This window comes from Lepidochelys olivacea (genome assembly GCF_965140295.1).
Source record: "Lepidochelys olivacea isolate rLepOli2 genome assembly, chromosome: 3".
Classification (NCBI taxonomy): domain Eukaryota; kingdom Metazoa; phylum Chordata; order Testudines; family Cheloniidae; genus Lepidochelys; species Lepidochelys olivacea.
The window spans coordinates 47288383-47301733 of record NC_140413.1 but is presented as its reverse complement, the minus strand read 5'-3'; the positions used below and the strand labels follow the sequence as shown (position 1 = coordinate 47301733).

General features: G+C 39.6%; 1 protein-coding gene across 4 annotated transcripts in view; it reads left to right on the top strand.

Moving 5' to 3' along the window:
- The window catches only part of HMGCLL1 (3-hydroxy-3-methylglutaryl-CoA lyase like 1), a 107101-nt gene that overhangs the window by 68765 nt on the left and 24985 nt on the right, over nt 1-13351 (top strand). For all 4 annotated transcript variants that reach the window (XM_084622821.1, XM_084622822.1, XM_084622820.1 and 1 more), the window contains one exon: nt 1082-1270. In XM_084622821.1, the coding sequence (XP_084478947.1) occupies nt 1082-1270 (189 nt within the window). The remainder of the gene's footprint in view (nt 1-1081; nt 1271-13351) is intronic.

The following is a 13351-nucleotide window of genomic DNA, read 5'->3' as shown; positions in this document are numbered from 1 at the left end:
AAGGTTTATAAAATTGAGCTGTATGTTAGGAGTAAAGGAACCTTGTAGACTTTTAATTGTGTTACAGTTTTGAATTTTTTTTCACGACAATTTTTTTATTAGTGTCCAGTTTTCTAAAAATCAAGCAATCTAGGGACTAAAATTCCTTTGGTTTTCATTAGACCTTTGATTTCCAAGGAAAGAAAAATCAGGCCTCTAGTTAGCACACTCAGTCTGCTTGTTCCTGTGAAATGTGCAAACCTAAAGGCAAGTCTTTACTAAAAAGATACACAGGGAAGACAGACCAGCTGGGGAATTCCCAGGTATGGCTGTCCCTAGGGGGGTGCGGGGCCCGGGACATAGACATCAAGTTTCTACCTGCGGGGTGGTGCTCCCCCTGGCTCCGCCCAAGCCCTGCCCCGACTCCACTCCTTCCTCCAAAGCGCCACCCCCACCATGCCTCTTCACATCCCTGCCCAGCCCCCACCCCGCCTTTTCCCGCCCCTTCTCAGCCCAGTTCCACCCCCTTCCCTGAGTGTGCTATGCCCTCGCTCCTCTCCCCTCCCCCTCAGCGCCTCCAGATGCGGCAAAACAGCTGATCAGTAGTAAGTGCTGGGAGGGAGGGGGAAGCGCTGATTGGCAGGTCCCGCCAGCAGGCAGGAGGCACTGCGGGGAGGGGAAGGCTGGTAGGGGGGCTCCTCCTCCTCCCTGCCCGCCCCTCGCCTCAGCTCCCCACTCGTTTCCTCACAAAGTACAGGGGCCCCCAAAGTGCAGGGCCCAGGGTGGTTGCCCCAATTTGCTGTACCCTAGGGGCAGCTCTGTCCCCAGGGAAGTGGGTAACTTTGGGGAAGGGTTTGGGGGGTTAATCCATAAACATAAAAAAATCTTGATTCTTTTGGGTGTAATGGGAGAATGAGGGAGAGTGTTGTGACTTGATGAATTTAGCTTGGAGATTATTCCATGCATGGGCACTGCCTATGAAGAGGAGAGGAACAGTGTGTTTTACTTAGATGGCAATCATTTTTTACCATATATTCTAAGTATTATTTTTTGCTCTGGTTACGTCTCATCATTTTAGAATGCTTTTCTGTTTTCTAATTAGGTGTCAAAACAGCTGTATAGCATGGGCTGCTATGAGATCTCTCTGGGGGACACAATTGGTGTGGGGACCCCAGGCAGCATGAGGAGAATGTTGGAAGCTGTTATGAAGGAAATTCCAGTGAGTGCTCTTGCTGTTCACTGCCATGACACGTATGGCCAGGCTTTAGCCAATATCCTCACAGCCATACAGGTAATTCAGACTCTCTTTACAGATATTGTAAGTAATGTTTGCACTTTAATTCATTTGCTAAACTTCTATGAAGTAAGTGCCAGTTACTTTCTGCATTTTCTATAGTTATTACTATTTTTGCATATGCTAAGGGTACCTCAGAACCCTGATTGTGTCATTTCATAAACCAGTAGAGACAGAAGGTGGGTGAGGTAATATCTTTTGTTGGACTGACTTCTACTGGTGAGAGAGACAAGCTTTTGAGCCACAGAGAGCTCTTCTTCAGGTCTGGGAAGGGTCATTCGAGCATCACAGCTAAATGCAAGGTGGAACATATTCTAAGGGATCATTGTTGTAATAAACTATAAATCCAGTGTCTGGAACAGCCTCCCAGTAATAGCCCACTTTAATTGATTTGTCTCGTAAGAGTTGGTAAGGCAACCCCCATCTTTTTATGGTGTGTGTGTGTGTGTCTGTCTGTCTACCTACTGTATTTTCTACTCCATGCATCTGATGAAGTGGGTTTTATCCCATGAAAGCTTATGCCCAAATAAATTTGTTAGTCATTAGTTAGACACGGCTACAACTGCACTGCATGTTTCATAAGCCATTATCAGTTATATATCCTTATTCACTTAATGTCTTCAATGCCACACAAAATAAACACACCAAGACACAGTTGTGGTGATACTATGTGGCTTTGGTTTTAGTGGAAAACAAGAATATAAATTAAATATTAATTAGCCCTCAGGTACCACTTTGTTGGAAGCATGTTGTCTGTCCACAGGTTACCAAAGTGACTGACTGTCTAGCACCATCTAATTTAGAAAGTGCCTCAATATCAAATAGAATGATGTATGATTACTCCTTCGGTGAATGGATTTTGAGTTTTCATACCAGCCATAACAACTTATTTTGAACGGCTCACATGGCATTAACCTAAGGCTTGTTGGTTATCTATTCCACACAGGTAGTAAATATTTTGGATTATTCTTCCACTGTTAACTTGGCTTTGGTGTTCTCTTTCTATTACCTATTTATGTACATGGAGATAGTAACACAAGTTAAATCAAACACCTTTCTAACATGTTTAGTTCCCTTTCAAATGTGATTTTAGTTGGCAAAAAGACTTGTGTTTTTAAAAAATTGTTCCCCTTCTATACTAATAATTTTGGATAATAGATATATTGACTTCTTCAAGAAACCTTCTGTACTAATCACTTGTTTTCATTCTACTGTAATTTTGTAAAATATTTTTGGGGCAAAACATTTTCATATTTAGACTCATTCTAAAGGAGAATTTTTTTTAAAGCTTGAAGAAATAGCTCAGTGGTTTGAGCACTGGCCTGCTAAACCCAGGGTTGTGAGTTCAATCCTTGAGGGGGCCATTTAGGGATCGGGGCAAAAATTGGGGATTGGTCCTGCTTTGAGCGGGGGGTTGGACTAGATGACCTCCTGAGGTCCCTTCCAACCCTGATATTCTATGATTCTATGATTCAGAGAAATACAACTTGTTTATGTAATATGGGCTTGTGAAAAATTATCATTTTTTTGTTGAGTTTGTCTTTTATTTCTGCTCTTATAATTGAAACATGGTTGTTTTTAAAAGCTCAAAAAGAGTAGCAGGGAAATGTTTCAATAGGGGCATCTTTCCCATCTTCAGGCCTTGGAGTAGCACATTGCACAGTAAGGTTATGCATCCAAGTTAAGGAGGCTTAAACTTTTGCTTATGGTATCCAAAGCTCATCAACACCCACTTTTGCTGTTGCAAACATAGCTATGTCTCCTGGTAGAAATAAATGGTATGACAGGGTCAGGCCAGATGGCTACAAGAGAGTGGTCGAATGTAGATACATTAGTTCTAGGTTAAGCAGGTCCCTTTTCCCTGGGTAAGATAACAGGGTCTATCCAGAACACTCAGGAACTTTCTAGAACTAATTAAGGCAGGCAGGCTAATTAGGACACCTGTAGCCAATTGGGAAGCTGCTAGAATTAATTAAGGCTAATCAGGACATCTGGTTTAAAAAGGCTGTCACTCCAGTTGGTGAGGTATGTGGGTAAGGAGCTGGGAGTGAGAGGACATGCTGCTGGAGGACTGAGGAGTATAAGTGTTAACAGACATCAGGAGGAAGGTCCTGTGGTGAGGACAAAGAAGGTGTTGGGAGGAGACCAAGGGGAAAGTAGCCCAGGGAATTGTAGCTGTTGCGTAGCTGTTCCAGAAGGAACTCTAGACAGCTGCAGTCCATAGGGCCCTGGGCTGGAACCCGGGGTAGAGGGCGGGCCTGGGTTCCCCCAAACCTCCCAACTCCTCACCCAACACAGGAACTTCCACCAGAGGGGAAGGTCTCTGAGCTGGTCCCCAACCCACATGGTGGATCAGCAGAAACTGCGGGAATTGTTCTTACTCTTTTTTCCCCATGCTGGCCAGTGATGAGGTTATCTGAATGAATGGCAGATTTGAGCCATGAAAGTGGCCAAACTGAGGGCTGCTGTGAATCTCTGAGGTAAGCAAAATCTGCCAATAAGTGCAGGACCCACCAAGGTAGAGGAGGAACTTTGTCACAATGGATAATTTCACAGAAAACTGTAAAACCCTTGAGCATGGGAGTTCTCCATAAAAATTCACAGAGAATCGTCTTTCAAATCTCTCCTTAAAATTCATTGGTCTTATGATGCCTACAAAACACTGAACAATGACTAGGCAGCTGATGTATTAAAACTGCTACTTAATGACCAAATTTGTTTTGCTGTTACCTGGTCCTCCCTACCCACCTTTGTTTGTTTTCTCTTTTGGTTGTCTTTTGTCATACGCTAAGATAGTAATTTCTTTGCAGTAGGGATTGCCTTTTTATGATGTGTGTAGTGTGCCCAGCTCCACAGGTCCTAATCCCTGATTGGGGTTTCTAGGTTCTACCATGATACAAATAGTAAAAAAAAAAAAAAAAAGGAAAAGTGAAAACAGATTGTCTCACTGATCTTGAATCAGCCTGAGCTTGTCTGATCTTCAGTACTAAATAAGTTTGAACCTAATTTGTAGTTGAGTAACTTTAGTGATTAAAAACACACATAATTTCATTTTGAAACACACTATATGGTACATATTTTTTTCCTGGTGGACAAAGGATAGTGCTCTGGGATATTATATGGGTGGCTGCAGTTTAATTCTTGCTCTTATAATTGAATAAAATAAATTCAGTCACTACCTTGCAGCTGTACGGATATTGACACATTATTTTGTATATACCAGATTGCAGTTGCTGTTTGTAATAGAACCTAATTCTGTAGTTTTGAGTACAGTTTTCTTCCAGATATATTTATTTATTTTTCATATTCCTATTTGGAAGAGTTTTTGCTTGTGGGAAGCAGGTCAGATGAAACATTTGTCTTTCAGAGAAGTGAGTTATTAAGGCATTTTTTAGGTGAGTTCTAGTTTGGAAAGACAGCGTTAAAGACCAAATTTTGTACACTCATCCCCTCTGCAGAAGTTCACTGCAGATGCCAGGGTAGAGACAGGTCTTACAGTGCTAGGAGATAAGGTGTGTGGCGTCTGCTATAGCCAGTGATGAGCTGCCAAAAGGTGAAGAACTGGTTCCTTCACTCGTTCCGGGTCTTCAGCAGCACTGATGGACTTGCCGCCAAAGTGCCGCTGAAGAGCTAGTGAAGGACCCGCCACCGAAGTGCCGCCGAAGACCCAGAGCGCCGCTGGGTGAGTAAAAATTGCCTAAAGTTAACCATGTGCTTAAGTGTTTTCTTGTTACAGCATTCAAAAGCTTTCTAGCTGTCTCACAGCACACTGTCTGGTTCCTTGTATTCTTTAACGACTGGTTTTAAACTAGCTTCAAAATTTAACAACCGGTTCGCGCAAACCGGCTCCAGCTCACCACTGGCTGTAGCACTATTTACATGGAAGAATGGTGTGCATTGGCTATTGGCTCCTTCATCCCCATCATCCCATAAATCCCCCACCACAAATGCTCCTTCCATGCTAATTTGCATGTACACCATGGTAGCTCAGCTCTGTGATGTGGCCCACTGTCCAGGTTCTCCATGGATTGTGATTTCCTTTGCCTTCTCTCTTCACTTGCATCAGTTCTGCAGCCTTTCAGGGGCGTAGAGACCAGGATCTGGGCCTGTGTGACATATTGGCCTCTCTATGAAGTACAGTGTGGGTGTAGCATTATGCAATGGAATTAATTAGAAAAAAAAAACAAACCTGTTGAGCAGCAAATTCCACTCCTTCTGAGTCACTGCATACTAAAACCCCAGACTAAGAACTATTGTATTTCCTAAAAACCAATAAATGACAGCAGGGAAGCCACAGATCATTCTACACTAATTTAGTCAGTGCTTGGATGTGAGCTCTCTTGTAACTCATACGTGGAGCAGGAAGAGGTGTTGGTGATTTCAGAAGTAATTTTTTGTACCAATCTCATTATGTCATGCAAGTTTATACAATTCCAGGATATCTTCTTTTGGATGGGGTTGAACCAAAATACTATAGGACTGACAGGATGAATGTGCATAAGAAATTAGCGGGGAAGTAGCCTTACCATTTAAGTAGTGGGTTTTATGTGTGTTATTTTAACAAAAGGGTAGGTAGTGATAGATGACAGAAATTAGGCAATCTTTAAAAGGTAAGTATTTTTTTAAGTTGTTGAGGGGAATAATAAAGATGAAAAGCATTGACTAGAAAGATATTTCTTTTTTAAAAGATTTTTCTGTATAAATGTAAAGAACATATGAAGCAATATGTCAAAAGAATTAATAAAAGATTTTAAATAGACTGACTGACTAGCTGAAACTTGGCTGAAGGAGGAAATTAAAATATCAGAATATAGACTGTATAGAAGTGACAAGCTCAGCAAGACTGTATGGGGTGTGGCTACTTTGTTAGGCAAATACATAATTTCACTCAAAAATATTGTATGTAGGCTGGATAATGTGATAAAGAGAAAATTTAGCTGAGAGAAACAGTGAAACATATTTATAGGAAACTATTATCAACCTCTAAGGGAGAATAAAAAGATCAGGAAATTTCTGTGTAGGAGAGGTTCAATAAAGTTAGAACACTGATTGCTGGTGATTTTAGTTACCTTGAAATTGACTTGCATAGGATTTGAAGAAGACTAAGACAGGGAGTGTGTTTTTATACACATAGCACAGTACTGTAAACCCACTTAAATAAACTTAAGGGTAAATAAGTAAACACTTTTCAACATATTGGAAATGAATATATTGGGTATGGGGAAATGCTAAATGCTTGATTTATGCATTAATAATTTGAACTAAATAGGGATTTGATCCTGTAAATTCACACTTGAGTGAATAATGAATGGCTGCATGAGTTAATCTTTTTGACACCGTTTTGAGTATGTTTAAAAATAAAACTGTAGTCACTCATTTTCAAATAACTAACATTGATAAATGTGTTCCTCTGCTGAAGATGAGTGAAAGAAGCAGCCAAAACAACAAAAAAGAGGTAGACCTAAAACCCTTGAATTTTGATGGAATGTGGAAGAAAGGGAAGATAATTTTTTACAATGAAAAGTAGACTAGAAAATCCACTTATGCAAGGCTGGTATTCTGCACTGGAATCTGCAGGCTTGGATCCTTGCATGTAGTTGTGTAAAAAGCTGCATGAGCCATGCTAGTAGATCTGAATGCATGATTACAGTTAGTGAGGAGGAGTGGAGGTGGATGGACTAAAGCATATATATATGTAGGATTGACCGAATTCAACTGTTACTTTTTTATAATTGTTGGACAATATCAATGCTTATTTTAACGATTTATTATCTATTGATTTTTTAAAAAAATATTCACAATTATGCAAAATTATGGGTTTTAAGCATTTAAACATTTTTATCTATTTAAATGTTTGCAGCTGTGGGAAATTTGGGGAGGCTAGATAATGGGGGACTAACAAAATAACTATTTAATGGCAGTAGATGTCAAGATTCAACATCATATGTCAAAATATAAATAATTAAATATTTTAAATCAAACTAAGTTTTCAAGAAGCATTCTTCTTTCTTTGCCTATCTGTACATTTTTGATTATCATCAATGGAAATATTTTTTTCTCTGTTTGTGTATGTGTGTGGTGAAATTGACCTCTAATGACATTTACCAATAAAAATCGAATCCTTCCAAGTTTCTCTCTCTCTCTCCCTCTCTGTATGTATATATGTAGGCCTCACAATACATTTTCTCTTTACCTTTTCTTGTATTTTGTGTTTGTCAATTGATGGTTTGTGTTTTTAATGAATTGTATATGTGAGTTCATAAATTTATTCTCTTAAATCTATTTAAAAAAATCAATGCTATATATTTTTTAAAAAGTAGATCTTTAAGAAACTCACAGTTGTCCTAGGTTCATGTGAACACTTCCTTTATTTTTAGTTTTCATGAGTTTCACGCCTCCTGGATTTTTTTTCCCCTCTGAGTTTCAGTTTCAGATACACAATCCACATTAAAGCCAGCAGGTTTTTCCTGGTTTTGTGTTAAAATCATGAAACCACAAATTTTGCATTATTTCAATGCAAAACTTTACATGGTATCTGTAAACTTTGCCTGTGTTTCCTTGAAAGGGTTCATGATGCAAAGTGAAATCTTTCAAACCAGGTGAGTTTGTTGCAAACTTATCACACAACTTTAAAAGGAAAGCATTGTAAGACCCTACATATACAAAATACAGAGTAAAATTAAAAGTTTTGGTCCCAGTTATCAGTGTCATCCATGGGACTGTCCCAATTTACTTGAGGGATTGCATCACTCTGTGTGATGATGACATCCCACAACAGCGGTTTAGTCAGAACATAAAAGAAAATGAAACACTGACACTGGGATGGATTCAAAAGTGGAAGGCTCTGGCTTCATTAATATTTATCTTTAATGGAGAGCTAACCCCACAAAATACCAGAGGTTTGTGGTCCAGTATGGTGTTAAATGGCCTCCATGCCAAATAACCAGTATTCAGGTTTGGCTCTCTTTAGCTCCGGGAATCAGTCCACCTCTAATCTTCTCCCTCTCCCTCTGAGTTTGAAAGTGGTAGGGGCTGGGGTGAGGGTAGACATGAAGGATAAATTCTGCAAAGACTTAAATTCTCTCCTTCTTCCTTCAGGCTGATAGGGCCCAACAGTCGTCTACCAGCTCTCATGTTCACCTCCAGGAGTTGCCCCCCCGAGCTTCTCATCTGCACTGGACACTAGGCACAAGTTGCAATGAAATTACAAACTCACTTACATTTACAGGTTTTATAAACTGTCTTTACTCCTTATTAACCTTAAACTGGGCCTCCAGGATGTTGGAAGGAAGCCAAAAAACTTTGTCAATCTTCCTCGGAAGGAAAAATGTTCCTGATCCCCAAAACAGGCAATGAGTGAGTCCTCGAGAGGGCAGAGGGCAACGTTTCTCACAATGCTGTAGGGGGGAAAGACTTTTTATAGGTAGGTAGCTGCCTAAATTCCTGTTTGAATGATAAACTTAATGCAGGGATTAGGCGGCCTGGAGCCTTGTATAGGCATCTTTTAAAATTATTAAATGTTAAAAAGCAAAAATAATTAGAGTAGGTTTAGTGAAACTATTGGCATTATGTTACACATAGGTTCTTACGCCAGCAGGGAGGCATTATACCCAATGCATGAGGCTCAAGCAGTCATAAGAAATGGCTTCAATTTCTGGCTCTGCCACTGACTTTCTGTGTGGCCATTGGCAAATTACTTCTCCGTTACGCCCTGTGTAAAATAGAGTTGATACTCATCTTCCTTGTAAAATGCCATTAAATCTATGGATGGAGAGCGCTGTACAGGTGCTAATTGTTATTATTAGTGCAGTACCGATTCAAAGGCTATTTTCAATGCATAATGTGGAAACTATAGGGACAAACTTTTCTGAAACTTAGGAGGTGTGGTTTTTTGAATAAATGTAATGTTATGATGAAAAGAGGAAAGAATGAGAGGAGGAAGGGCAATAAAAAGCAACAGAACTATTAAGTTGTGTAAACATGCCAGGTGACCTAATTATTGTCACTCTTGCCCTCCTTTCCCGTCCACATTCTTGTTTGTTTCTGACCTTCACCAGTGTTGTGTTGAATGTAAGTTGTACAATTTTGGGGGGAGGGTGGCTTGTCTTGTAAAGTATCTAGCATATTTTAGGGTGCTTGAAAAAATACAATAGTATACCTGCTTTGGGAAAATAAGTATAGAAGATGGACAGGTTGTAATTGCCCGTGTTACAATTCCACTTTGTTCAGTAAACTGCTATTTAAAAAGGAAAAGCACAGCTTGATTAAGAATAGCCAATATGGGATTCAGGAAGGGATGGTCATGCTTCAGTATTTCACTGGAATTCTTTGAGATGGTTACTGCCAAAGCAGACAAAGGATATGTAGTGGCCATCGTATGCTTTGATTTTTCAGAAAACAGTTTACAGTGTTCTTTACTGGAAGTCAATGTTAAGGCGTGGAAACATGTAATAAGTGGAAAGTTGGCTAAATGGCAGGAAGCAAATGGGAGTTGTAAAATGGAATTTTTTCAAGCTGAAAAGAACATACCAGCAGGGTAGTGGAGGACTCCGTCTGTGGATCCCAGGTTTTATTACTTAAACAAATGACTTACAGTACCATGGATGCTGGTATGGAGGATAAGTTTTCCAATTTTTCAGCTATTAAACTGTGAATAATTATAATGAGAAATGAGAGAGTTGGACACTTACGTACATAGATGGCTAATATTCTACAGTATGCCAAATAAAACCAATTTTGGAGCAAAAACATAAGAATAGGAACATATGCCATTTTAGGATCAGTAAAAGACCATTCAGTCCAACATTCTTGTCATTTACAACTTGTATCTCACCCCCACCTTTCTGCTTTTTAGCTTTCTTCTCCAGGAAATGATCTAGCATAGGTACCTTGTAAGGCCCAGCCTAAATTTGAAATTGCCTTTAAGAATCAGCTTAAAAAGGATATAGTTTATGAACACAGACTATGCCTTTACCTTTTCTGTTAGCAGACTGAAGAGGTAATTAGCAAGATAGCAGCATTTCTCAGAGAACATGAAGGAAACAACTTCTTTTCCTTGCAGCAATTATATAATAAGCTAGGAGTTTATTTGGTTTAGAGACTTGAGCTGAAAGAAATAAGTAACATGAGACAGGAAAAGCATCCTTGAGATTGCTTAACACCAGCAGTTAACTAAGCAAAGAAAAGTAAAGACTACCGTACAACCAGTGAAAGTGGAAATTGAGAGAAAAACAGACAAAGCAGATGAGAAATGGCAGGTGAACTGTGAAATGAAGAAAAGGCTCCAAATCGTAAGGTTCCAGTGAAGAAAACCAAAAAGAGGGGGTGGAGTGCAGGAAACCAGAAAACCACTGGTATCAGGAGACCTAGTAATACCTAACCAGGCAGCTACTTTTATAAGTGAAAAAACCCACACTAAAGCAATGAGCAAAGCAGACTTAATTATGGAAAAGTCTGGGAAATATGGAAAACACAGGTGTTCATATTCACAATAGTAGAGATGTTTGCAACCTTTCTCCTGCTATTTGTGTCTTGTTCTTTTTTGTAGGAACTACTTTTTAAAATGGAAGAATATGTTGCCACAAAACTCTGTAAAGAAAGAGAAAGAGCCTTTCACCTGTTTGTTTGTTTTTGTTTTTAAATAAAATCTGTGATTATAGCAATAAGCCACTGCAGGTATGTATTAGTAGGCAATTGGTGCTCTTCTCAAGTGGTCAAAGCACTCAGCCTTTGGCCCCTGTGCTTCTGAGCATACTAATAACCTTCTAATACACACATCCATTGTTTATTGCTATAAGCAAAAAACGTATCCCTAAAACTAATTATGTAGATTCAGAGAGGTTAAACTGTGAGCTCTTCAGGGCAGGGTTATTTATTTATATTAAAGTAGCCTCCAGAGATCTGAACTGAGACTGAAGCCCTATTGTACATACACATAGCAAGATGCAACCCCCTCCTTTCCCCCCCACAAAGAACATGCAATTTAAATAACATGCTTCTGGTTCAGTGCCCAGCACCTTGTTAGCACTTAAAAAGTAATAACAAGCCCTTTTTCTTCCAACGCCACCCACAGTTTGATGATCGTATCTCAGAAGTTCAGAGCCCTGGCAGTTACTGAGCCAACAGACCTGCTGACTAGATCTGTTTCAGTGTACTATTCAGACAAAGGGATTCTGCAGCCATTATGGATTATCCTGATCTTCAAATTCCCCTCACTAGACTTTACTTTGAGCTGGAGGCAGAACTGCAACTCTCTTTGGCTTAAGTTCAAACCTCAACAGTTTGTCTCAACAGTTTTTCTCATTCTAGAATTTCTCATTCTAATATATGAGAAACACACACACACACACACACACACACACACAGAGACAGAGAGAGAGAATGCACCCAGGGGAATTACAGTGGCAACTGGGAGGTCAAATCTGCAGTGTTTAGGGGATTTAAAGGCTAGAGGTCAAATACCTCCCTGCTGTAATTTCACTGAAGTCAACAGATTTACACAAAGGATGAATTTGGCTCTTTTCTCTCTTAGTTTCCTCCATATCTAGTTAAATTGTTTTCTCCTGGAATTAAATTTTTATTGTACCCACCCTTGTTCCATATTAAATATCTACTCTTTCCCTACTGTGAATTTCCCATGTATTAAGTGCCATCAAGTAGCATGTCACACATTTTGCAAGGTCTGCCTTTCTGAATTCCAGTATTTTTGTGCTGTTGTTTGGTCAGCAGCCATTTATCAGCATTTAAAACCTGATAATATGTTCACACTCTGCTCCAACTTCATTTATAACTTTCTGGTGTGTTTCCAGTTATTAGATCCAGGACACTCAGGTCATTCTGATCTAATTAGCTTTTCAGCTAATACGTAATTAAGCAATCTTGTACTACTTCCAATAACATGCTTTTTTCTTTCCACCTCATCCAATGAGAAAAACATAAAGAATGAGACAATGTATGTCAAATGATATTTACCTCCCAGTCAGATTATCTTCTGCTACATCCTTTTCTGAGGTACAGATCTGGACAGGTAGCTAGTGAAAGGAACAGAAACCACGGACTCATAGGATTATCAGAGTACAAACCTGTCAACCTTGGTCAGTCCACATTCAAGATTCCTGGCTCCTTATCCCTTTTTCCTCACTCTAGCATTAGCTACATGTGTTGCGAAGTTGCTGGTGAGGCTAATGATTGCACCATTTCCATCTAACGCTTTGTGGGTTCTCTGTTAGGATTCATATGGGCCTTAGAGCAATTTATGTATGTTTTGCCAGCAGGATTTTTGCCTTTTTGAGAGCAACATGCTCCATAGAATACCACATTCTGTGCCTCTTCCTTTCTGCTGGCCACCTCCAATCCCCTTTTGCCTTATATTGCCTCCATCAACATGTAAGTGGAATGGAGAGGATACCGGCAACTCCACAGGGAGGTAGGAAATCATACTAAGCAGCTGTCTTTCCCATACATTCATTCCCTCCACTCTATTTTGCATGGCACTTGTGTGAATTTTCTGTCTTCCAGCATTGTCTTCCTGGTCACTGTTTGGAAGTTGTAATCCCAAGTGCCCACAGCAATGGCCTTTTTAGAGACCTCCTTTTATCATTTCGACTGTCTCTTGTTAAACTTGACTATTTAAATGACTAAGAGTCAGTATAATCCAGTTCTGAAGTGCACTAGGCAGTAATCCAGCTCTTTCTCTTCGGGACAGATATTCATTTTTTGGACTAGAAATTAATTACTTCCAAATGCTGAAAATGTAGGAAGCCTTTTAAAAAAGTTGTTCGGGTGCTTATAGAATCAAGTTGATTTGAAAAGTTTTCAGAATGATAACTTAATCACTTCAAAAATATTTAAAAATTAACTGTTTAGTACTTGCAGAAGGTGCCAAAATTAAAAAACTGAAGTCCAATACGTACAGAATATTTAAAGGATAGGGCATGGTAGGGTCAGCTTCTCTGCATGCCACTTTGCCATTGAGATTTAACTGGTCTTGCAGAGGTGAAAGGGTAGTTGACTGGCTTCTCAATTGAGATTAACAACATGGCTGATGGTAGATTTGGGGACATGTAATTGGACTATTTA